The 23,839-nt window shown below is 39.6% G+C and overlaps 1 protein-coding gene across 1 annotated transcript in view; it reads left to right on the top strand.

The window, feature by feature from the left end:
• The window catches only part of THSD4 (thrombospondin type 1 domain containing 4), a 213,842-nt gene extending 209,118 nt beyond the window's left edge, over positions 1-4,724 (top strand). The window contains exons 16-17 of the mRNA XM_054272475.1: positions 20-164; positions 996-4,724. Of these exons, the coding sequence (XP_054128450.1) occupies positions 20-164; positions 996-1,138 (288 nt within the window). The 3' untranslated portion in view covers positions 1,139-4,724. The remainder of the gene's footprint in view (positions 1-19; positions 165-995) is intronic.
• Positions 4,725-23,839: the final 19,115 nt, after the last annotated feature.

The following is a 23,839-nucleotide window of genomic DNA, read 5'->3' as shown; positions in this document are numbered from 1 at the left end:
GCTCAGTTAATTGTTCCAGTGTTCCAAGTCCTGCGAAGGCGGCTTCCGGCTGCGCGAGGTGCGCTGCCTGTCGGACGACATGGCCGCCAGTTCCCAGTGTGACCCGCAGCTCAAACCTGAAGAGAAGGAACCCTGTAACACACAGGATTGTGTCCCTGAAATAGGTAAGGCAGAGGAAACTTCTGTAGTTATAACTGTGGAACTCCATCTAGTGGAGAAGTTATTTTGTAGTCTTCAGTAGTATATTTTCTTTCTTCAGTTCAGGGCTTTATTTTTACACAAAATACAGCGCTTTTCTGTGATTTAAAAGTAGGTTTCGAGTGAAAATGTTTTCCTTGTAATGTGTAAGAAACTGGCTTATTCTTGAAGTTGCTAAGAATGTGAGAGCTCTGCTTCTGTGAAAATGGTAAATTCAAAGTGTTATTCTGCAGCCTCCTTGCATTCTCCAAGGTTTCTCTTGGAAGAGTATTTAAAACAAACAAAAAAAAAGGATCATTATATACTGTATTTGGAAACAAGTTCTATAAGAACCAACAAAATTAAACTAAGGTATTAAGTGCAATGAAGCAATTGCCTTTTGTATATAGTAAATACAGGGATGCACTTAATTTGCATTGGGATTAGCCATTCATCTCATACAGATTTGATTTTTATAGTAATGAGAATGTCTAGGAAGAGAAAGAAGCAAGAATTTAGAGGCAGTTTTAACTCTGACTGTTCTCCAACAACTTTCAGTTGAGAATTATTCAACATACTTTAAGATAACATCAAAAACCTGGGGAAATGGGAATTCCTACGTTTTTCAAGTGCTTTATGTATCTTTATATGAAATCCTAAATAATCTGACTTATTTGCTTAGATAATATGTTTTAACCCGACAATGAATGTTGAAATACAGGTCCAAGGGTTTTTGCATGGTCAAAGGAAGAGAACTGATTATTTGTTGCTCTAGTACTGTTTCCCTTAGTTTCCTCTCTCTTCCTTTCTCTGCACAGATGAGAACTGCAAGGATAAATACTACAACTGCAACGTGGTGGTTCAGGCGCGGCTCTGTGTGTACACCTACTACAAGTCAGCGTGCTGTGCCTCCTGTAGCCGCGTGGCAAACAGACAGCCAGGCTTCCTGGGCCGCAGATAACACCCCCTGCCCTGCACAGCACCTCTGGCACTCTGCACCTGGAGCCTGGGCAGTGCTGCTGCTTGGACTGCAGCACTTGGAGTTTCCTAGAGATGGGGTTTATATTGCTGAGTGCATCGAGACTTTGGTTAAATCTCACACCCTTTCAGTTATTGTGCAGTTATCTCTTTTAGGATGTTTGTTGTAAAATCATGATTTTTTTAAAGCGTTCATTTTTATTGATACTATTATTTGCACCTGCTCATCAGATACTTATTTAAGGAACATACTGGCCTTAAGATTGTGAAATTAATGAAAACTAAAATCAATTGCAGGCAATTACTGAAGATAATTGACCAGTATGGATGCAGCTGCTCCATTACTGTCTGAGTGCTTACTTGGTTTTTTGGACTGCCTTAAGTTAGAGGACTAAATCGATGAAACATGCATGAGAAAAATGACTTCCCAAAGAACCAGACCCTTGAAAAGCATTTATCATCAGTTTCCTAGCACTCTAACATTTATTTTTAACTACTTCAGTCCATTCATAATAAATCACAGTCACTGTTAAGGTCTCTCAGTTGTCCTTTTAAGTGATGTCCTGTCCTTAGGCAGCAAATATATTCACACTTGACTGCCAGAAGGTGCCTTTATATTTAATTCATAAACTCATGAAGACACACTTTTATAATTTTGTATGGATTTTAAAATCTGTTCCCTACTGGAGTGACACTAGTGTCTAACTCTTCAAGTCTTTAACAGCTGCAGCTGTCAGTGAGACAGGTTAACCAGAAAGGTGAAGAGCCTTTGCTGGTATAAAAAGTGATTGTTCCCATTGGTGAGGTCTCTTTTCTGTAGGGGACTTATTTCAGAACTGGGATCTTGCCTAATTCTTGTCTCTGCACTATTGTTTAACAACTGCCAAACCAAAGTACTTTGTTCAGACCTAGACTGAGATGTTACCAGTTTCTGAAACAGCCACCAAAGGAGAGAGGCCTGTGTGCCTTAAGCAGTCTGTTGCTCCTGGTATCAGGCAGCAGTATGGGTCTGGAAGCTGAGTATCTGTACAGAGGGGATCTTAGCTACTGGCATTCTTCAGGTTTTGATCAGTTATTACAGCAGACTTGTCTTTTTTTGCTCAGTGTTTCATTGTGCAGATCTATTCATACCACTTGTTTCCTGTTACTTAAGAATGGCTGCAGACTTAGAGCTGGTTTTAAGTGGTGATTTTTCATTTCTGCAGTTACTGTACTAAGCCTTGAGACTTGCTGAAGGCAAATCATGTACTATGCAGTGCAGATGAGGTTTTGCATTATCTGCTTGTTCTCTAGCCTTTATTTGAGAGGTCTTTCAAATGTGTAAATAAGGCTGAGAGGAAAAAAATAAACACCTCTGCTTATTCAGCTGTTTATTACAGCATATTGCGTGTAAATTAGTGGTGCCCATCTATGCATCTGTTCCTGAAGTGCCTGATGTCTGAGTTGCAAAGCAGCTGTAATAATCTATGTTCAGTCAATCCCAGAGGTATGGTTAAGGTATCCTGCCACTGATGCAGAGCCATGTTTGAGCCTCATTGTGTGTCCTTTTCTTCTTGCTGCTTTGATGGAGAGGAACACTGGGAGGCAAAGGTTGCTGCGTGTGAAAGCAGTAACATCAGTTTATGTGCTGGAGCCACAGGAAGGTGGAATTCCTGTAGTCTAAAAGCTGCCTTGCATTGAGATTAACTTCTGAATGTTTTGATTTGGTCACTCTTGAAAAATATTTTTTGGATATGATGAACTACTACTGGCTACATGAAATGAAGTATTTCCCCTAAAATTTGAAGGTACTCTTTGTGACTGTAAATTGTTGTATGTCAGCCGAAAATGTCATTGGCTGTTTCTGTACACTTTGACTTGGGCTTTTTCACTGTAAATAATAGACATAAAGTTGTTAGAAACAGAAGCTCTAATTAGGAAACTTCAAGTTCATGAATCTTTCACAGTCCTCCTGTTTCCTTGTATTACAAAGATTTATCCACGAAGATAACTTACAGATTTGTTATCATATTATGTTCCTTAGATTCTTGACCAAAGAATGATATGGATAAAGTGCAGTGTAAACAGCTCTGGAATCCAATACTTCTGAATACAGATTTTCATCTGTGTATCTCATTGCAGCAAGTCTTGACATACATTATATAATTTTTTCTGTTATCCCTTTCATCCCAAGGAAGTGTTTCCTGTCAGCTTGAGGGAAATACCTGTTCCATAAAAAGGCTTCCTGGAAACCTCAAGGCAAAATGAGATGCAGAGGGAATCTGGTTTGCAGTCATAGAACAAATTCTTCTTGCACATGCTTTGGCTGTGAGACCATCAGTGACTCAGCACATAGATAGATCCCCCTGTTTTATAAAATCTGATATTTTGCCCTGGAATATATGGCCATTAGCTTATTTTACAAAGATGATCATCTTGTAGGCTCTGTTAAGCTGCCACTAATGTAAGCAGTGTTTGTGAGAGCTAAACACATCTAAATTGTGCAGCTTTTGAATTGAAGGTAGTGAGCTATGGTTATGCAAACTGTACTTTATTTTTAAGTAAAGAGACATTTTTCAGATGTACCAGATTAAAAAGAAGAACAGTTTTACTTAATTAAATATCTAATGGTAAGTAAATATTCATGGGAAGTAAAGTACCAGAATGCTGCTGAACCTAATCATTTATCATCTCTTCTCATGTGTCAGCATTATTAAAATAGTTGTTCCTGCAAAATGAACTAATGAGCCCTTTTCATCAGCACTTTGATATACCAATATTGTCTGCACAAGTGCTGTGCTAAGACTTCCCCATCTCACAAAGCACGATTTTGAAATTGTGCCTATGGCAAGTGTTTGCTCTAACAGAGCAATGCCCCAACTTAGGATGATGCCTGCAGGGGATTTGACTTTATTTTCTGTAAGTCAAAGGTGGCCTTAATGAATGTAGTATTAGACATAGAGCAGATGTGAAACCAGGTATAAGTAAGAAATTATGTGTATTATCAATTGCAAATATCAGTTATGCACACTTCTGATTTTTAATGTTTTCATTTCTTTTTCTGACAATTTAACAGTCAAAAAATGCAGAATGGTGGGAAAAAATGCTTCCTTGCCTTGAAGATTCCTTATGCAATCCAGGAAGACCAGAGTAAGTTAGATACTTTATTGAAAGAGTCCAGCTGCTTATGGGGTAAAATCTGCACACAAATTCCATATCTTACACACATGCAGCTGGCCAAAATCACCTTCATACAGAGCAGGCCCTGTGTCTCAAAGCACTTTCCATTTGGAATGGAGGATTCCTGGTGCAGTTGTTTATCAAATTACCAAGGGCTTGTCAGGGTTTGCTAGCTCCTGTGCAGTGTCATCTTCAAGCATATGGAGGTACAATTCCTTGTGTACACCAAAAGCACACCAAATGTGAGAGACTGAATTCATGGAGTCCTCCCTTCCTCTCCCAGAGGGTGGTGTAAAAGTGTGAGGGTTGCTTCTGTGGGAATGACCCAGTGGATGTGACCTGTGGCCAGCAGCGAGACAGTCAATGTTTGCTTTGGTGTCTGTGACCTTCAGGCCCAGGGCTCTGAGCAGGGCGGGCTGGTTAGGCAGGGCAGAGCTGGTCAGGAGGCAGAGCAGGGCTGGTCAGGAGGCAGGGCAGAGCTGGTTAGGCAGGGCAGGGCTGGTTAGGCAGAGCAGGGCTGGTCAGGAGGCAGGGCAGGGCTGGTCAGGAGGCAGGGCAGGGCTGGGGAGTGCCCCTGGCTGTGCTGCAGGCCTGCCAGCCTTGCAGCCCACCCCTGCTGGATGGCCACAGGCCCACTGTAGGACCATCTCAGAATCCCTGCACAGGGAACTGCTGTCTTCCTCATTACACACATAAATATCCTGCTTTTCCCCAGTCCTTCAGCAAATAGAGAATTTTGTGTATGGTTTAATGTTATTGCTTAAATCCCAGTGTTATGGCAATGTGGTGCAGTCTTGTGTCAGTCATATAGTCTGTAGTCCTGGACAGTACCAGTGGTCCTCACTGAGGGAGGTGCTCCAACAGCCTATGGCTCGTGCAGGGCTTGTACAGGAGGCTTGGCTTCCTCTCCTTATAACATGTACCACTGTAAGTAGTAAAATGTGCCTTTTAGGGCTTTGTTTTTCCCATCCTTGTCCTGACCTATCTCCCTTTTACACCAACATCAATGTTTCTCCTCTCCTTCTTATCTCACTTTCATCCCTTTGTCCTTTGGATGACAGTATTAAATTACTGAAAATCCTGAACTGGCCTTTGGTTTATAAGAATCTGTGTTAGAAATAAGCCCAGCTATTAAGAGAGCTGTATTTTTGCCAGCCCCTGGATTTTTGTGTCTGTGCATATCCATGTTGGCTAGTTTAAAGTGCACAGTAGTAAAGGACATACTGGAATTAATTCCTGTGCAGTGAACCTGTGGTTGCACAGCTGTTGAAGTCTGGAGTGGCCCTTTATTCTCATATGTAAGATCTATTGTAAGAAATAGTTATGGTCCTCACCAAGGAAAAGCCATGTGTTTACCTGGTTTTCTTGAGACTTGGTGTCTCTGACTTCCTAGGAGCTGTTCTGTGTATTGGGCAGATAATTCATGTGCATGCCTGGAATTGGAACAAAAACCATGACATTTTGAACATGAAAGTAAACTTCATTTATTTCTAAACTTACAGAATGTTTGTGGGAGATTAAATTAGGCATTGATTAGAAAACAGAGTAAAATAATTACTTCTACATCAGAAATGAAAAATCATCCACCTGACATTTTCAATATATTTTAAAGCAAACTTGTAATCATTATGATGTTTCACTGTGGACAAAGTTCAGACTAGGGGAAAGGGAGAAAATTCTGTTTCAGAGAATTCATAGCAGACCTGAATTTGGTTCCTTACTTCTCACCTTTTAATAAGCAGAAGTTCAGAGGAGCAAGAGTACCCAGTTTTCCATATCCCCATGTACAGTAAGTACCATCATACATGGAGAGGAGGGGAGCTTAATTCTGATGGATCATTGACCTTTCAGCACATCAGTGCTGCTGACCTGTTTTTCCACACTGTGTTTGGGTCTCTTGAGACCAGTGGCCTTGGCAGGGTTGGGTACATACGAGCTTGTGAAGTCCTATCAGAGTCACTCAGGATCTACAAAGAGGATCAGGAAGGACAGGAGACAAAAAAAACCCTGACTTTTTTTTAATATGTATAAAATTGTCTATTTGACCCTCATAATTGATTTTGGCAGAAGGATATACTTTATTATAACTTATTTTGTTGTTATTTGTAAATACAAGATGTCTATGGGAAATATGTAATTCTGAGCTGTGTCTATGGAACAAGCCACTGCACCAAAATATTTCAAATATTTAGAGTAGGCAGATTTTTTTATTAAAAGGGACCTAATATGTATTTATTTACGTATACCATTCAAATTTTGTCCAGCTTTTTCATTATACTAACCCATCTTTTAGGGAATTTTATAGCACAGGTATTACATATATATTTTTGTATATATGTCATACTGTAAATCCATAATACAATTTTCTAAACTTTCTGATTAGCCAGTTCCTTGAGTGAATTAAAGGGGGAGAGCATAAGCAAATTGCTTTCTGACTCGTTCAGGAATATATATCCATGGCAATGTACCTGAACCAGAACTGTACAGCATCCTTTTCATATTGTATACATTTTCTCTTTGATGAAAAAATGTTAACTATTTTTGTTTATGACTAATTTATTTTTTATTATTGTGGAAAATAAAGTAACTCAAGATGAATATATGTGACATGTTTGGGGTTTTTGGTTGATTTCAACTTGAGTTTCGTGAGAATTATTTCTTTGATCTCTGCAGCTTCCAGCGCCTGCGCCGTTCGCGAGGAGCGGCAGGGGCAGCAGCGCCCGCACGGCCGCCAGGGGGCGCCGTGAGGGGAGAGCCGTGAGGAGGAAGCCGTGAGGGGGCGCCGTGAGGGGGGCGCCGCCAGAGGGAGCCGTGACGGGAGAGCCGTGACGGGGGAGCTGTGAGGGGGCGCCATGAGGGGAGAATCGTGAGGGGAGAGTCGTGAGGGGGGCGCCGCCAGGGGGTGCTGTGAGGGGAGAGCCGTGAGGGGAGAGCAGTGACGAGGAAGCCGTGAGGGGGCGCCGCCAGGGGGTGCCGTGAGGGGACGCCGCCAGGAGGCGCCTTCCGCCCGCCGGGCTCTGAGGGGACGGGACTGACGGGGCCGGGCCGGACTGGCCGTGTGGTGTCCTCGCTGTGTCTCACGGTGTCCCCGCAGTGTCCTCGCTGTATTTTCACGATGTCCCCTCGTTCGGGAGCAGATCAGTGAACACAGGGCCGGCCCGGGCCGCATTCCGCGCCTAGGGGCATCGCGTGTGGGGAAACAGTGTCCGTGTCCCTCTGTGGGAACACAGAGGTTTTAAGTGTTTAATAGCCATGGAGGGGCAAAGAGGGGGGGTTTCTTCGATATTATTGATTGGGTTTTTTGAGTTTTTAGGTTTTTAAAGTAGAGCTTGAGGTATTAATCTATAAAATTACTAAATTATGCAATAATAAATGCCTTGCTCTTCCTCCAGCCATTCTTTACATTTAAAATAAAGCTTCAATGTAAAATTAGGAGCCCTGTAGCAGCTGCAGTACTTCCCTGTGGTGATTTGTCCGAGCCCTCAAGCCTGAAGATCCTGAGGATTCCACATCACCAGATGATGCTGGTTTCAGGGTCCTTGCTTTCTCTGATACCTGCAGAGTGGACCTCTAAGGTAAGTATAGAGGCTGTAGACAAAGTTAGAAGAGTTGTGTGCAACCCTGCACTGAGCAGTTGTAGTTGTTGAGTGCAAATGCTTGTCTTTAATGCCTGTCTCCATACCCTATTTTCATGCTAAGCTTTAATTTGTTGGCTCAGAATACTTTTACACAAACCATTTTACATAGTTATTGCTAGTCACAGTCTTAAAAGGAAATGGAAACTTTTACAGAAACTTTATTGATGAGGTAAAATTCAAATAATTGCTCTTAAATGAACCCAGAAACTTGATTTTGCTTCTCCACTGATGCAAGTTCCAATAAGGTACAAATATGGAAAAGGCAGCGCTGGCCTCCTGTCCTGTTTTCAGGTGTAACTAGGCTGACCTGATCATTGATTAAGAATTAGCTGCTGCCTTCAATCTGGTTGGCTTTGTTGGGGATTTTTTGAGGTGCATAAACAGAGTGAATGTAGCATAACATCTGTTATAAGTGTGAAGCTCCTGACAGACTAGGTAAGGTTGGAAGGCATCCAGAGAGACCAGCTACTTCACCCTCTCTACTCATAGCAGTGTCACCTACAGCAGATTGCCCAGATCTGTGTGCAGTCAAGTTTCCAATGTCATCCAAAGGATGGAATTTCCTGTTTATTTTTGAGTTTGTGCCCTTTGCCTCTTTGCAGTCCTGTCACTGCACAGCCCTGAGGAGCACCTGGCTCCATTGTTTTCATTCCTTCGCCTCAGTTCTTCAGAAAGTTGAAGATAAGCGTTCCATGGTTTCTTTCTCTGAGCTGTGAAGACTGTTAATACTGGAATGTTGTGTTGCCATTGTGTTGTCTTCAGCCAGGTGACTTCTACAGTTGAAATGCCTGGGAAAATTTTAGGTCCAATCTTGGGATCCAAAGCAGAGATTTTAGTATTGAGTTGAAGCAATTATTGAGTGGATGAAAAGAAATGAGTGCATATAAACGTCTGGCACAGCTTTGTGCACAGTAGATAATTTCTGTTGTATTTCCTTTGTTACTCTGGGCTGTTTTGTTTTGTTTATTCTCTGTTACTCATTTTTGCTTGGGGTGTTTTGAAGGAAAAGTGAATGTTTGAAGAAGAAAGACTCCATCTTTCAAAGGAGGAAAAGTCCAATAGGGTAAATCAGGAACCAAAAGTAAATTTGCCCTAATATTAAAATAACTTTCATACTTCATTCCTATTTATTCATTGTATGATTTTGAGTAAGGCATAGGAAGGTACATATTTAAAGTGCACATAATCTGAAATTAATGTAATGCGCCTGTACTGAAATTGGAATTATTAGGACATATGCACACAAATGAATCAAAGAAGCCTACCAGCAACTGAAGAAAATCCCATTGTGTGCTTTCAATGCCATTGGTGTCCAACTGTAAAACCGTGAGTTCAGTTTGTACCAGGCCGCCTGTGTGGGGTTTGACCTCAGGCAGAGTCTGAGCCCTGCCCAGCCGCTCGCTCTGTCCCTGCCGCTGCCGCGGGGGCGGAGCCGGAGGAGTGACAGTCGGAAACCTCCCCGGCTGAGATGGCGTCAGCTCAATAAAGCAAAAGCCACATGCACAAGCAAAGCAAGGGATTCATTCGCCTCTTCCTACGGGCAGGAAAGTGTTCAGCCATCCCAGGGCTGTGTCCTCCGCCAGCTTCTTGTGCCCCTCAGCCTCCTCGCTGGCAGGGTCATGTGAGGAGCAGAAAGGGCCTTGGCTCTGCTTCAGCACTGCTTAGCAGTGATGGAAACATCCCTGTGTCACCCATGCTGTTTCCAGCACAAATCCCAGACATATTCCATACTAGCTGCTGTAGAGGGAGTTAGCACTATCCCGGCCTCAGCCAGCACAAACAGCTATTTGCAACACAGGCCATCTTTCTCCAGAGTGGCAGGTAAGCTGCAATGTGAACATTTTATCAAGGAACTATAGCTTTGTGAATTCTTGTGATAAATAAATGCAAATAATGTATTCTCCAGTATTCCAATTTGATTTTCTTAAAACCAAATATATTAAAAAAGAAAAATACCCAAATATATTAAAAAAGAAAAAAAAAAGTAAAAAAAAAAGTCACTCCAGTTATTAGTGAATGATCCTTTGCAATTGTGTGGATTATAACTGCTTCAGTCTTGGTATCTCTGATTCCAGCTCCTGAATCTTAAGTCAAATGACTGAAACAACAGTAGATAGCAGTGGTGTGTTAACCTTTTGGCATAGGGAACTGTCTCAATTTTTAATTATTTTTGTTTTATATTAAGGCACATGGGGAAGTGTCAGCCCTCATTAAGAGGTAGCTGCTGTTGTCTGTGTTGCCCAGACTTTGCAACAGTGAACACATGCACACACTTCCTAGTTCCCAATTCAATTGCCAGCTGGCTTTTGCATTGTCACCCATCCCTGAGGTGAGAGGCTGAAAGAAAGCTCAAGGTTTGCCAAGGAGAAACAACTTATTTGGAATTGTGTTGTTGCTCAACTTTGGGAAGAAACCCTTCCTTACTCTGGAAAACAGAACCATGAATCTGATGGTTGGAAAGTAAATAATAAAATTCACTGAAACAAAGAGATCTACTGCAGGCTGCTATACCTGGTGTATACAGACAGTGTGTGCTAAATTAAAAAAAAATAAATAAAGCATTTCCATGTTTTGAATGCAAGAGAATATCAAAACTGAATTTAAAGTGTGTTGTCCTGGGAAATACAGTAAACTTGTTTTCTCTCCCTTAGAACAAAGGTAGCTGTTGCTTCAAATTTGCCTAGGCCTTGGAAGGGATGGACTTTCTGAGTTAGAGCAAAATAGAAGAGACATGCCAGTGGAAGAAAATGTCACTGGAGCTGAAGGTACTACTCTAGAGTAAGCCTAAGGTATCCTGTTGCTTTTTCTTAAGGATAGGTCACTTTATTATATCTCCAGAACTTTAAAATTTTTTACGTTCAATCCTTCACTGCTCTCAGCTACTGCTGCTGGTCTCAGCAACCCATTGGAAAAGCTGCTGCTAATTCTAATTCAGCCAGGTGGTGTCAGACTGCAGAAGCTATTTCAGAAGGCCTACTTAGTTAAAATAACAGGTAACAGAAAAAGTAGCATCTTACTGTTTCTCCAAGAAGCATTTAGCATGCCACTCCTAGCATGGGCTAATTGGGTTTTTCAAGCTCTTCAGAAGCTCTATTTCCAGCTTTGGAAAAGATTTCCTGCTGTTTGGAAAAGCCACTCTTTATTTTTTTTCTGTGGAGTGAATGCTTCCTGTTTTTTTACCGTTCAGGGCTAACTTTTCTTGGAAATGGTTGCAATAGCCCTAGAATGTGAGAGTAAGCTATGGATGCAGAATTAAGAAGTTGCCAGAATGTGGCCTGCTCAAAAAGACTAATGTGAATGCACTAGGTCAGGTAAGCTTTTGAAGATGAGTGGGTGCTCTTTGGCTGCCACAGAATAAAGGAAAATGAGAATTTGTGAAATCCAGTCCAGCTCAATTATAAAGCAGCACCTGTCTGAAAATTATTTTTGCTTGTAACCAAAGTGACTTGCTCAGCACTGAATTTGGCTGAGAGTGGAGAATAAAATGTAGTAATTTTTTCTGGTTTCAACCTAGAGATTGGCAAGGGATGCTCTTGGCTGTTAAAATGTGTGAGGCAGTCAGATTTTTGATAGATGTTGACTCAAAAATGTAAAGCATTGGGAGCCTGTAGCAGCACTAAACCTTTATGCTGTTTTAGCAACAAAGTAGTGAAGGAGAGAACAAGGGAAAATGTGCAAATGTTCTACCAACTTTTTTATAGTTGTTAGCAGATAACCTTGAGAAAAGGTGTTTATTTGAACAATTGCTTCCAAAAAAAGGAAAATAAATTAACAGTTAAAACACAGTGTCCATTTTTAATCATGTTCTTGCTGTAGCAATTTGACAGATAGTTCTTTTAATTTAAAATGTGTCCAATGTAGGAGCTACTGTTTACCTTCAAAACAGTTGGGTTTTTTACACTAAACTATAATAAGTGGATTCCCTTCCACCTCCATGTTTTGTGGTTTTATTGTGCATAATCTTCCTTAGCATACAAAAAAAAATCCTAAAAATCCAAATCTTTTCTTGATGTAAAATGGTAAGTTATGCTGTTGTATCCCATTGGTAGTTTCAACCTATGTGTCTCTAACACCAAGCACAATATACTTCTTTATTTAATAAGCATGAGTGCAACAGGTCATACGTGTGTGGAAGACATGTGGACAATGCATCACATTCTTAACTTCCTCATTCTTGCTAATGTGTAATTATATGAATACAAATTTGATCTCCATGTTTTATGCAAGCACTTTTAAGGGCAAGATTAGAAAGCCAAAGTGTGAACTGCAAATGTAATCTGAAATCAATAAAATGAAATTAAATGTAGGTGCACAGCTTGTGGTGATTGGAAATGAGCTACAGCTGTGAAAAACAGGTGAGGAGCACTGACAGCAATGAGCCAGGGAGTGCCCAGGGGCACTGACCAACACCAGAGGGAACAGAGGGCACACAGGTGCAATGCATCAACAGGAGGGGATAAAAGGCTGGGCTGAAGAACAACAAAGAGCAGGTATTTGCAGCCTTCTGCAGCGATATTCCTCTGTATGGGCAGAGGCCTGAAGCCTTCTGATGAGGTGAGGTGTTACTGTGTATGGGTGAGTGCTTAAAGCCTGCTGAAATTGCATGGTGATGCTCTGTGTATCATGGCCATCTCAACTGTGACATGTGCTGCAACAGTTAAATAGAGAAAGAAATGTTACATTATAAAATACTGCACTTAGAATGCAAAATCTAATGATTAAATCTGAACTGCAGAATTGCAAAAAATCAAACTGAATAATTAATTACAGGTAACACTTCCAGCAGTGGTTTTTTTCTTACCAACATGAGTTCATGCAAGAATAGTGATTTCCCTCTCAGTAATGTTGACAAGATCTATACTGAAATCGTGTGTCACATGGAAAACATTGTGGGAGATCTGAAAGGAGACTGAAAAAGGGAAATGAAAATAAATGTATTTGTCTCTATCTGTAATGAGTGATTTTTAAACTAATTATGTTTGTTTACTCTAGAAGGTACAGCCTGGCCATGGATTTAACAGTTCACAGTGTGTTAAGTTTTTGGTTTTAATTATTTTGATTTTAATTATTAGGAGGCTATTGATCGGTAAGGGGAGAAAAAAGGGCCTGAAGTTTCAAGAAAAAAGATGGCACTTTCTATGTGTAAATAACAGAATTATTTTTGACTAGAGGAATATGATGCAATTGATGCAGGATAAAGATACTTTAGATGGGTGTCTATTTTTGAGTCTTGCTTCAGGACAGGAAGATAGACTAATCAGTCTTTTAAAACTTCCTTTTTAATGAACAGTACAGCAATAATATGAACAATAAAGTGATTCTGTTTTTCTTGGGTGTTTGTGTCCCATGAAATAGGGAATAAGCTGTGCTTAATTTTGGGAAATAGGCATATTCAGAGTGGGGGCATGCTCTCAGAAAGGACTCTTGTTTTGATTGGGGACCTGGCAGGAATGGGTAAGTAGATAAAATTTATTTACAACGTCCCTTTGCTAAGAACATCCAATTTATTCTGATTTTAATGAGCTCTGAATGGAAAACTTGTTTCTTGCTAAAGGACAGTAGTTTAATTGTATTTAGCTAGACTTGTACTCCACATCAGGAATATGATTTTTTTCTGGTGGTTCTTTTTTTTTCCCCCCCATTAATATGTATTTTTAAATGTGCGTGCATAGGAAGTGCACTCTAGCTGTGAAAGGTCAAACCTCTGGCTCTCTCTCTTCTAGAGAACTCTGTTCCTTGTTAGGAACAAGATCTTGTTATGCTGGAGTTGAACTTGGATGTCTGGCCTGGGAAACCACAGGCTGAAATTTCCTTTGGATGTGCTCAGTTTTTCACCCAAAATCTGTGTTGGTTTAAGCTACTCTTCCCCACTCATTTGTTCTAGGATCTGGTTTGCATACCTCATTCTTAATTCCTTGCATGCATTTTCTATCTTTTGCAGGCTCTTTTCAGTCCATAGGTCTTAAAGAGCAAGATAAATTTCTATCAAAGCTGTTTCACCAAATTAACAGTCCTTCACAAAATGCTAGGATATGCCATTCTTTGGGTGGGAATTTCTGCAGTGTTTATGCAACTATACAGATTTCTCTTTTATTGTGAGTTTTCTGCAATATCAGAACACTTTTGCATAGTTGGTTCCTGATTTGTCACTTTTCCACTGTGATGATGAATGTTTTTAGCAGAAAGGTTGAAGCACTTGACTGTCCACATGAGCAATGACTGATCAGACCAAGAGTGCTACAAAGCTCGGTTGCCACTTCTGCCAATCCTTTTCTGCTGCTGGAAACTGGTAATTTTTCTTTTACAAGTGTAGAGGGAATGACTGCCTTCCCACCCCCTGCTTCCAGCTGCAAAGTTGTAATTTCTCCACACTAAAACAATGTCAGCACATTTAGCATCTTTTCAGTGCTGTGCTGGAAAGACTCTGTATAATCCAGTATGAGGCCTCTTGGATTTATTGATAATAATGCCAGCATAGCTGCACATGATACAGCATTTCATCTTCCTTTTTATCACTCAGAGTAAGATTGCAATCATATATTTGAAAGTAGTTATCACTTAGTTTACTTCTTTCAGTCTGGCTCTGCAGCCTCATAGTATTCTGCAGGAGATGTAAAGTCACTTTTTACCAAAATAGAGCAGTTTTACTTTTCAGTTTAAGCTTATTAATATTTATTAGAAACTAAAATCTGTCACTCATTTGAACATGACCTAAAGAATCTCGGTAAGTATTGTCAGTATTTTCATCTACATAAATTTACTATCATGGGACCTTTTATTTAAACACCTGTATTTCAGTTACATACCCACTTTTGTGGCTCAGTGTGCTGCACAGTATGAATGCTTTGTGGGAGCTTAACTTGCTTTCCAGACTGTACAAAGGAAAACTCCTGCCATAAGCCCTGCACACCCAGAGCCCAGGGAAAGCTGCTGAATACTTGAGGGCTGGGTCTTTGCATGCAAGTGTCTTTCCACACAGCAAATTATCCAAAGAGCAGCTTCTATAAATAGTGTCATTTCCAGCTGCAGAGGTTTCTGTCCTTTTCTGTGGATTCCTTGCCAAACATTTTCCCAGTTCTGAAGCAGAGATGGTTCTGTTGCCAGCGTACATTTAAATAGCCCTTGGAGAGCTGTATTAGATTTTTGTTGGCTTTTGTTTGAACTTTTAAACTGTCAGATTATTTTAGCAGCATCTGTAGAAAAGCGTTGCCTCTTGGTGTTGCTTGCTCTTTTCCATTGTCATAACAACACAGAGATATCAGCCACAGCCTGGTTTTACTGTAACATTGCTACCAAGGGTATTGCATTGCCATGCAGCACTTTTCTGAACAGTGTCTTCTTTACCTTAGAGTACCAAGGACTGTGGCTCAACAAAACTTTTTGAACAAAGGAGATATAGATTTATTTGCAGATTTCCCAATGCAAGTTTTGGCACTTCTTGTCTGAAGAAACTGTGCTGGGAAAATGTTAATTTGTCTATTGGATGATTTGAAAGTGAAATATAGTTAATGGTCATAAATCAGAACTGAGAAAAGCTCCATTTAAGGGATTGTGTGTAACAAAATAACTGTACTGTGACAATTTTCAACTATTAAGTAGCTGAAATATATATTTATAAATAAGGGATGTTAAGATACAGCTGGTTTATCCAGAATCAAGTTTCATCAAGTACTTGAGCCTGGCAGATATTGTGTCTGTGTTGCCCCAGCATCTTTGTGCTTCTTGGGAACATTAGTTTGTTCTTCTGGGAAATATTAGTGTAATTTTGTATTCCCTTCTTCTCATAGGTAATTTCTGGTTATTTCTTAACTCTGGTATTGCAATATTGCAAAATCTCTTAATATTGTGGTCATATTACAAACTTCAGAAATCTTCTACAAAGACATCTTAAAATTACAGTTACAAGTTCTTGCTTTGGGATGCATAGCATTTTTGTAATTTCATGGAGAACTTTGCTGAGACTACCCTTAAGGGAGCTTGGAGCCTGTTAGTGCAAGATCTGTTCCCATTGCAGGTGGCTGTGGTAAAATGGCAAGAAGAACTAGTGGGCCCTGAATGTTGTCCAGGAAAAAAAAATATTTCCTTCTTTATGTTTACACTGCATATTCTGACTTCATTTGAGGCAACTACACATTTTGGTAATGCAATTCATGGTATGTCAAGTACAGCAGATGGATGCATGCCAGTGTTTTAATGAATTAACATGGTTTTTTCTCTAGGTTGTTCTGGAGAAATCCTAGTCCAGAAATTTTATTTTTTTTTTTTTTAACAAGATGTTTTTCCCAATTTTTTTTTAGATTTTAAAAAGCAGCTGCAGTTGCTGGCAAGTATCTGAATGAACTCACAGTGACATTCCTGAAGTACTATCTCAAACTAATTACTTACTCATTCCAACATGCTACCTTCTGGTGATGAGTTTACAAACTGCTATAAGTTGCAGCTGTGTTACTGTCTGGAGAGTCAAAAGTGTATAGTTGTGGTCTTTCTTTGTAAATGAAGAACAATAATTATAATAAACCTTGACACTGCGATGTTAAGTTGAAAAAAAAAAAAAAGCCAAAGTAATACCTTTAGGACTTTAAATGAGTAAAATACCTATTGTTCATTGTGTACCTTGCCAGTAAAGGCTTGCAGGTTTGATGCAAGGGGTTTAGATTTGTAATAAAATCGAATCCCTTATGTGCCATGGAAAGCAGAAAGAAATGACAGTTGCAGTTAACCAACTGATAGATTGATAGTTGCAATTATGCTTCGTTAACTAAGCATTGAATGCCAGCTGCTGGAAAGGACTCAGGTTCATTCTGGAGCCCCCTGGTTACACTGCAGCCTAACCCAAGTGAACCCAGCTGAAACTGGTACTCGTTATTTCTTCTGAATGTTTAACTGTAAATCACTTCTGTGTGTTTTCTTGCATCAGTCTACAGCCATTTAAAATGCTCCACTGCAGTTTTAGCTGGGTAGAGCTAGGGCAGAAAGTTACCAGCAAAATGATCATATTCAGGTGCCTTATTTCAAGAGAAGAAGGTATAATTGAGGCTAAAAACACAACTGTTTTTACAACACGAAAGCATCTGACATGGGCTTGGTTCAGTAGCTAAATGTCACAATGAATATGGGAACCATTACAGTACTGTGAGAAAAGAACAGGGGAAAAGCCAAGTGTATTGTGAGAGAAGGGCAAAAGAAAATGGAGTGTGCTGTTGTCTGTCTGGGAGGAGAAAGAATGAGAAGGTTCTTTGCTCCCTGTATGCCTCTCCTTTAGCTTTTATGTGTATGTTACCCGTTCAGACTTCTGATTACTTCATCTAAACAGCATGAATATTTTGTCAAAAATGCTACTGCTTTATAGACTCCTTGGAAAAATGAGAAGTCCTTCAAATGAGCGTTTTATCCCAAAACCTTTGGTCTAGGTTCTGCTCTAGAAGCTCTGTGGATACCTCAGTTGGAGGTTGAGGCTGTAAATGGCATCCTAGGGTTCTGTACTTCCATAAAAGGCTTGGCTTTCATCTCAGTACACTGTGTGATGGTGGAAGATTAATAGAAATTAAATTAATTCTTTGTAAGCATTATGTTTGATACTTGGCAAAGTGGTATAAAAAAGGTGTAAAAACGCATGAAACATCACAAACTGAAATGTAATTGCCTACTGTTTATATAGTGTTGTTTTTCATGACACGAATATTTTCAACCATCCAAACTGTGCAGTATAAGATTGTGGCAAACAGCAGAACTTGGTGTACCAGACAGAAGCCTTAACTGATTTTAAAAAAAAGACCAAAGACCACTGTATTTCATCAGTCATACTTCAGTATTTCTTAGCTCAGATTTTTTTTTTAGTGAGTTTAATTTTTGTGAAAAATTATCTCAGCACACTGTGCCAAATGTGACATATCTTCCAGCATTCTTAATTTCTATGGGGCTTATAGGAGTTAAACCCAATATCTCATCCTTTAATTGCTTTATTTTGTCTTTAGTGAGTTTGCTCTAAGCCTTGAATCAGCTACAGCATTAAGCTCAGATGAGCCCTTGGGACTGAGCAGTTCTGTTTCTGAATATTGACATAGGCTCATAAGGAGGAACAGTTTGTCTTGTAGAATTCAGAAAATACATTAGTAAATGAACTCAAAGCCTGTAGTTGGGGAACACAGTATTTGTGTAAGAGGCTAAGAAAAGGAGTGCAAGTTTGACCAGAAGTGCTGTCATTCTGAAATAGCTTACACTTTTAAAGGCTGAAAAGTCCCAGAAACTGGATACTAAAATGTGAGATTATTTTGAGCTGCATTGAGTTTTAAGTCATCCACATGGATGGGGAAATCCTAATGCTGCATATGAGGTAATGATCCATGACCTGACCACTAACTCTTCAAGAGTTAATGTTTTATTTTTCTAGTAAGAGCAAAAAAAAAAAAAAAAAAAAGCTTCCACAGCTATCTTATTTTGTTTGAGAGGATCTGAAATGCAGTTGCTTATCTATGTCCAGGTTCTGCTCAAACTTGCCAGCAGCAAAAGGGGAATTGATGAGAGGAGTCAGGGAACAGCATCAATCAACTTTGTAATGTCTGTGCTAGGAAATCTAATTATCTGATTATGCTGGAGCACCGTGAAAGCAGGGTAACAGGGAATGGCTGTGGGATTAGTGAGCTTTGTGGCAATTTCACCAGAAAACAAAGTTGAAAAGCATTATGTTCAGGCTGAGTACTGTGTATGCCATCTTCTTCTGCTTTTTTTCTTGCAGTGGGAACTGTGGAATAGTATTAAACTAATTAATTTCACATGTGTATAGGAGTATCTTGTGTTCAGCTAGGCAGAAGCACCAATGCAGTGCACATAACACAAGATCCAAACTGCTGCATAAAGGAAATGTCTTTTATATCCACAGGAAAGTCAGTAGGAGTGATAAAATCTTGCACTTCATGTGGGTGAAGGTGACTTGCAGAGTCAAGAAAGTGGTTTGTGAGTTGGTCAGGACATGAGCTTCCATTTGTGAAGGGTTCTAGGATGTTTATGGGATGCTTCCTAGCTCTAGAGCCTGGTGCAGTACAGATGCTGGGGGAAGAGCTGCTCTTCATAGCCTTTCTCCTCAGCACTCAGAAGCAGCCACGAGAATCCTTTTTACCATTATTACAATAGCTATTGCAAAGGCTCTGTTCCCCTGCAGGCAGCTGCTGAAGTGGCCCAGAAAATGATGGAGAAGAGTGAGCAAGTTTAAAATGTGTGTACTGACTGATCAGTGAACCCCAGAACTTATTACAAAAGGAAAATTTTATGTGGTTTTATGTTAGTTTTGAAGACTAGTTTCTCACTTTTTCAAGTATAAATGTATTCTGATTACTGTCAGTTTTATCTGTGTGATCACAGCTCTGTCATTACTGAAGGAATAACGTTCTGTCTTGGTATCTGCCAAAGAGATCAAATCATAACTTTTTCTAGGGTAAACAAAACATTTTGCAGAAAGAATTACCCCCTGCATTGTGTTGTACCTTTTTATTTTAGCAGCAGCATGACTCTACTTTAACAGAAGCCAGGTATTTTAAGTATAACTTGTTTTTCATTTGACACTTGGCCACGATTTAGATGTTTGTTATGACTTCTTGTTCAAAAGACTGGCTATTATTTGATTATGCAGAAGCCATAGCTTCAGTTTGTTGGTGACAGAGCTGTGCTGTGCAGCAGTCTGCTGCAGGCTTAGTGGTCACTGTTTGGAGAGTTCTTAATTGACCAGATTTTTCCTTGAACATTTGTTTTCTTTTATTAGTTTAAAAAATGTGTTTTTGTAAAAATTGATCCCATTCTTTGCTAAGTTTATTTCTATAGGTTCCTGTGTTTTTTATTCTTTTTCAGATGAACAATTTTTCTTCTTTTTTAGATGAGTCAGTGGCCTTGCCTGACAGACAAATTCCTACTGAGAATACAGTCAATTCCAAGTGTCATTCCTGGGTAGATGACAGAAAAAAGTCTTAAAAATTTGCAGCTTTTTTAATTTTCTCCCCCCCCCCCTATTTTTAATGGGAACGTATTAGAAATCCTGTGCATTTTTTCAGATGACATCAAGTTATATGTAAATTTCTTTCTGGAAAGAATTGGAATTAAGTGATTTTTTTTTTTTTGCCTTTTTTTAGCAAAATGTTAGGTCTCTTCTGGTACCATTAAATCTGTCATTTGCAGGAGTGCATGTAAGAATGTAGCTTATATTTCTTGAACCTTAACCTAGATTATAATAAAATGGGTCTTCTGTCACAACCAAGTGCCAGTATCTCTTCAGCTGCTGGACTTGACTTTATCTGAATTTGATTACCATTGTCATTGGTTCCAAAGTAAGAGCCCTTCAGAGGTCATCTTGGAAAGCTTTTGGAGGGCAAAGCAAACCATCTGTTTTCAGAGATGGAATTGCAATTAATAGTGTCCTTTTGGGCTTTGTCCATTACTTTTGACTAGTTTTAAATGTAGAAGATGAAACTCTGTTCAGAATGCACTGAGCAGAATCATTTAAAAAAGATTCAAACCTTTCTGAGGCTTCCTACTGGCTGTACTTTGGGAGTTGCTTGCATGTAGAATTATAAGTCAGTTTTACTTTCTGTTGTTGTAATATTGAAAGTGCTGAATGATTGATAGATACTGTACCATAAAAGAATCCATAATCTATTTCAGCTGATTATTGTACTATAATGTGATTTTAAATTGAATCTTACTCATCTTCAGTTGGGAATTTAACTGTTTTCCTCTTATAGGATACAGTAGTTACTGTTCATGTTCCTGTCTTTAGATAGGAAATTGAAGGAAGTCAGTTTTTAGGGGCAGTGATGCTGAATTGGATAGTTTGGTGCACCTGTTCTGGATGATACAATTACTTGGTACAATTATCTGATAGTGTATCAGATCTGATAGAGTTCCTGGTGTTTGCCGCCTTTGTGTGTTTCCTCTTGGTAACTTGAAGATTGAATTGTTATTGCAGTCTAGGGAGGTGATTTCCACCCTGCATTAGTTCTGCTGATGCTCAGCCTACGTGTACATATAAGCTGTGGCTGCTTTTGTGCTTTACCCTTGTACTGTGCTTCTCTGTGTTGTCTGAAATAATAAAATATGAAGGTGTGATTAGATATCATCATTGCACTTCCCCCGTCTCTGCATGGCTAACTCCACATACAGTAGGAAGGTTTTTAAGGTGAGAAGCATACTGTGTCCTTCTGTGTCTGAAAAATAATCTGGTGGGAAATATTTTGCTTTTATTTTGATTGGGTTAGGAGACAGCTACATTAGAAATACTGAAAGAAATCAAAACTTGATACAGACTGGTTTGACAGCAGATTCCAACGGCACATACACACTTCAGTTCAGAGCATATTGCAAGTGCTGCTTGGGAAATTTTACAGTTTGAAATCGTTTAATCTTAGCTGTGTAATGGAGCTATCAACAGTTGATGAAAGCTGCTATACTTGTGTTCAGGCACTTAAGAGTGTAATCTGAGATGCAGAGCACGTTTGTGTTTAGGACTGCTGAGCCTAGATAGTTTTGGAAACTGCCTCATGGCTGTAAGCTGTGTGTGGCAGGGGAAAGGAGAAGAGGGATTCACTTAAGATGGTGTGCCAATGATAATCTTCAATCACTTTTAAGAGCTGAGAAAAGGTGAAGTTTGCTGATGGTACCTTGCTGCCGCCTTGTCCTACCATACATTCCAGGTGGGTTTCACTTCTCTGGAGGATGTGTTCATCCAATCATCTGAACTTCTCTGAGTAAAATAGAGTTAGGTGCCATATGGATCTTGGGGAAGGTATTAGCCCATATTGCAGGGATCTAAACAAGCTGGAATTCTGTAAATTCCCTTGATCATTTTCCCCCTTTTTGTGTTCAGTCAGATTGTCTGCAATGTGCAGAGATTAAATAGATTTATCTTGGCATGTATTGTATTTTTAATGCATTATAGATGACAGGAATTGTTCATTCAGTTCTATCTTATTTGCTATACTTTATTTCCTCCAATTTTGCCATGAAATCCTGTTTGAGGAAAATCTCTTATGATTTGAGAAAATAAACAAAATCTTGAGAGGTTGAAAAATGCATTTATAGTGACAAACTCATTTAGGTAAAAGTCCTTCTGATATAAAAAAATGGTATCAAAATAAATGTTGTTATAGTCTCTCCATCAGAAATTAAGGGAAAGCAGCAGATACCCTGTGTGAACAATGCCTATGCTCGGGTTAGTTACACCCCTCCAGCTGCAGTCTGATAACACAGCCTGACTGCAGCTGAACTTCTTGTTTCCTGTCTAGTGCACATCTTTGTCAGCTGATCTTGTGGGGTTTTCTTTCTCCCTTTTGCCTGGAAGTCTATTGCAGGAGTCCTCATAATTCAAGCCCAAGCAATGAAATTGGAGTCCTAAGAGTGAAGAGCTTGGGTGTCAAAGGATGACCTGGGTTTTTTTGGTCACATCAATACAAGTCAATCTTCAAAAAACAGCCATGTGTTAATCTGTGTACTGCAGGGCTTAACCTGTCTGAAAGGAGCCAATCTGAGAGTCGCTTCACATGCCAATGTTTTTCTTTTAAATGATAAAACACAACCAGACCTTACAATTTGAAGTGGCATCTCTGAAGGTATATAAGGAGGCAGTAGTCAGCTTTGCAAGCAAACTGAAGTTGGAAAATAAACTTTTAGCAATGCTTTAGCAATTACAGAAACACACATTTGAATTTTTTTTCTGAAGTGTATAAATAGAAAACATAGTCACTTCATTTTTGTTAATTTGGGAAATTTTGTCTCCTGGCTCCTAAAATTTGCATACCAAAGTGAGTAGCAGTCTTGCATTTGGGAAGTATAAGACTAGAATACTAAGCACTCAATCTCCAGGGCTGGAAGGCTAAATTAGGTGACTATACTGTCTTTTGTAATAGGTGGTGATTGGAAAGCATTACATTGAATATTCAGTCCTAAATTTAATGAAAATTTACATAAATCCTGGATCACGTGGTGCCTTCGAGCCATGTTTGTTCAGATAGAGCACAAAACCTTCTCAAACCTCTGGAGGGAGAGCATTCCTGAAGGTGCTGTGGGTGATTTCCATTGTCAGGAGTCTACCCAGGCTGAAAAATCCTGTCCTTTCATTTGTAGAAATTAATGGTGCAAATTGAGGTAACTCTTTTATATTAGTCCGAAAGAAAAACATGCTTTTGGTTTTTTAATTCTTTTCAGACTTGTGAGCAGGCCTATACCAGTAATTAGCTTCAAGCTTAATCCTTGAACAAAAAATAACATCAGAATTTTGTCAGCAAGAGCAGATTTTTGAACTAGAATAAAGCGAATCAATTCTAATTAAAGCAGCTGATTCAATGTAGCTGTTACTTAATGTAGCAGCTGTTGACTCAGGGTAGGAATTTTGCTGTATAGAGAGTCAAATTCACCTGTCTTGAGTAATGAGTTCTTAAAATAGGAGAAATCAAATGGTGGGACAGTCCTTTATCTGGTATAGCCTTCAAGTCTGAAGTCCACAATGGCTGTGGACCTGTTTGAACCACTGTTTCTGTGTGGACAAGAAGATGATGAAAGAATTCTGTCTGAATGAGGTACTACAGTAAAACTAGGTAGATTTGTCTTCACTCTTCTTCCATTACCTAATTTCTTAGTACTATTTCTATTCTTGTTCTAGAAACTGCAGAGGTGGAAATGATGGAAGGGAAATATCACATCTTTCCTCTACTTTTCATAGTCTTTAGCTGTCCACATGCTCCTTGAAGAGTCCTTCCTTAAGTGTAGGTGAAGTCCCAGACAGTGACAGAAGTGTTTTCAAATAAAACAGGTTCTAGCAGGAAATGGCACAAGACCTAAACTGTGGGTGAGCTGTGATTGTGTTTTCAGAAGCAGTGTTCAAGATAGCTGAAGGTAATCAACCTTCT

This window comes from Melozone crissalis, unplaced genomic scaffold (genome assembly GCF_028551555.1).
Source record: "Melozone crissalis strain CALT ecotype California unplaced genomic scaffold, PUWL_Pcris_2 ptg000014l_1, whole genome shotgun sequence".
NCBI classification, from domain to species: Eukaryota; Metazoa; Chordata; class Aves; order Passeriformes; family Passerellidae; genus Melozone; species Melozone crissalis.
This window is presented reverse-complemented; position numbering and strand designations above follow the sequence as displayed.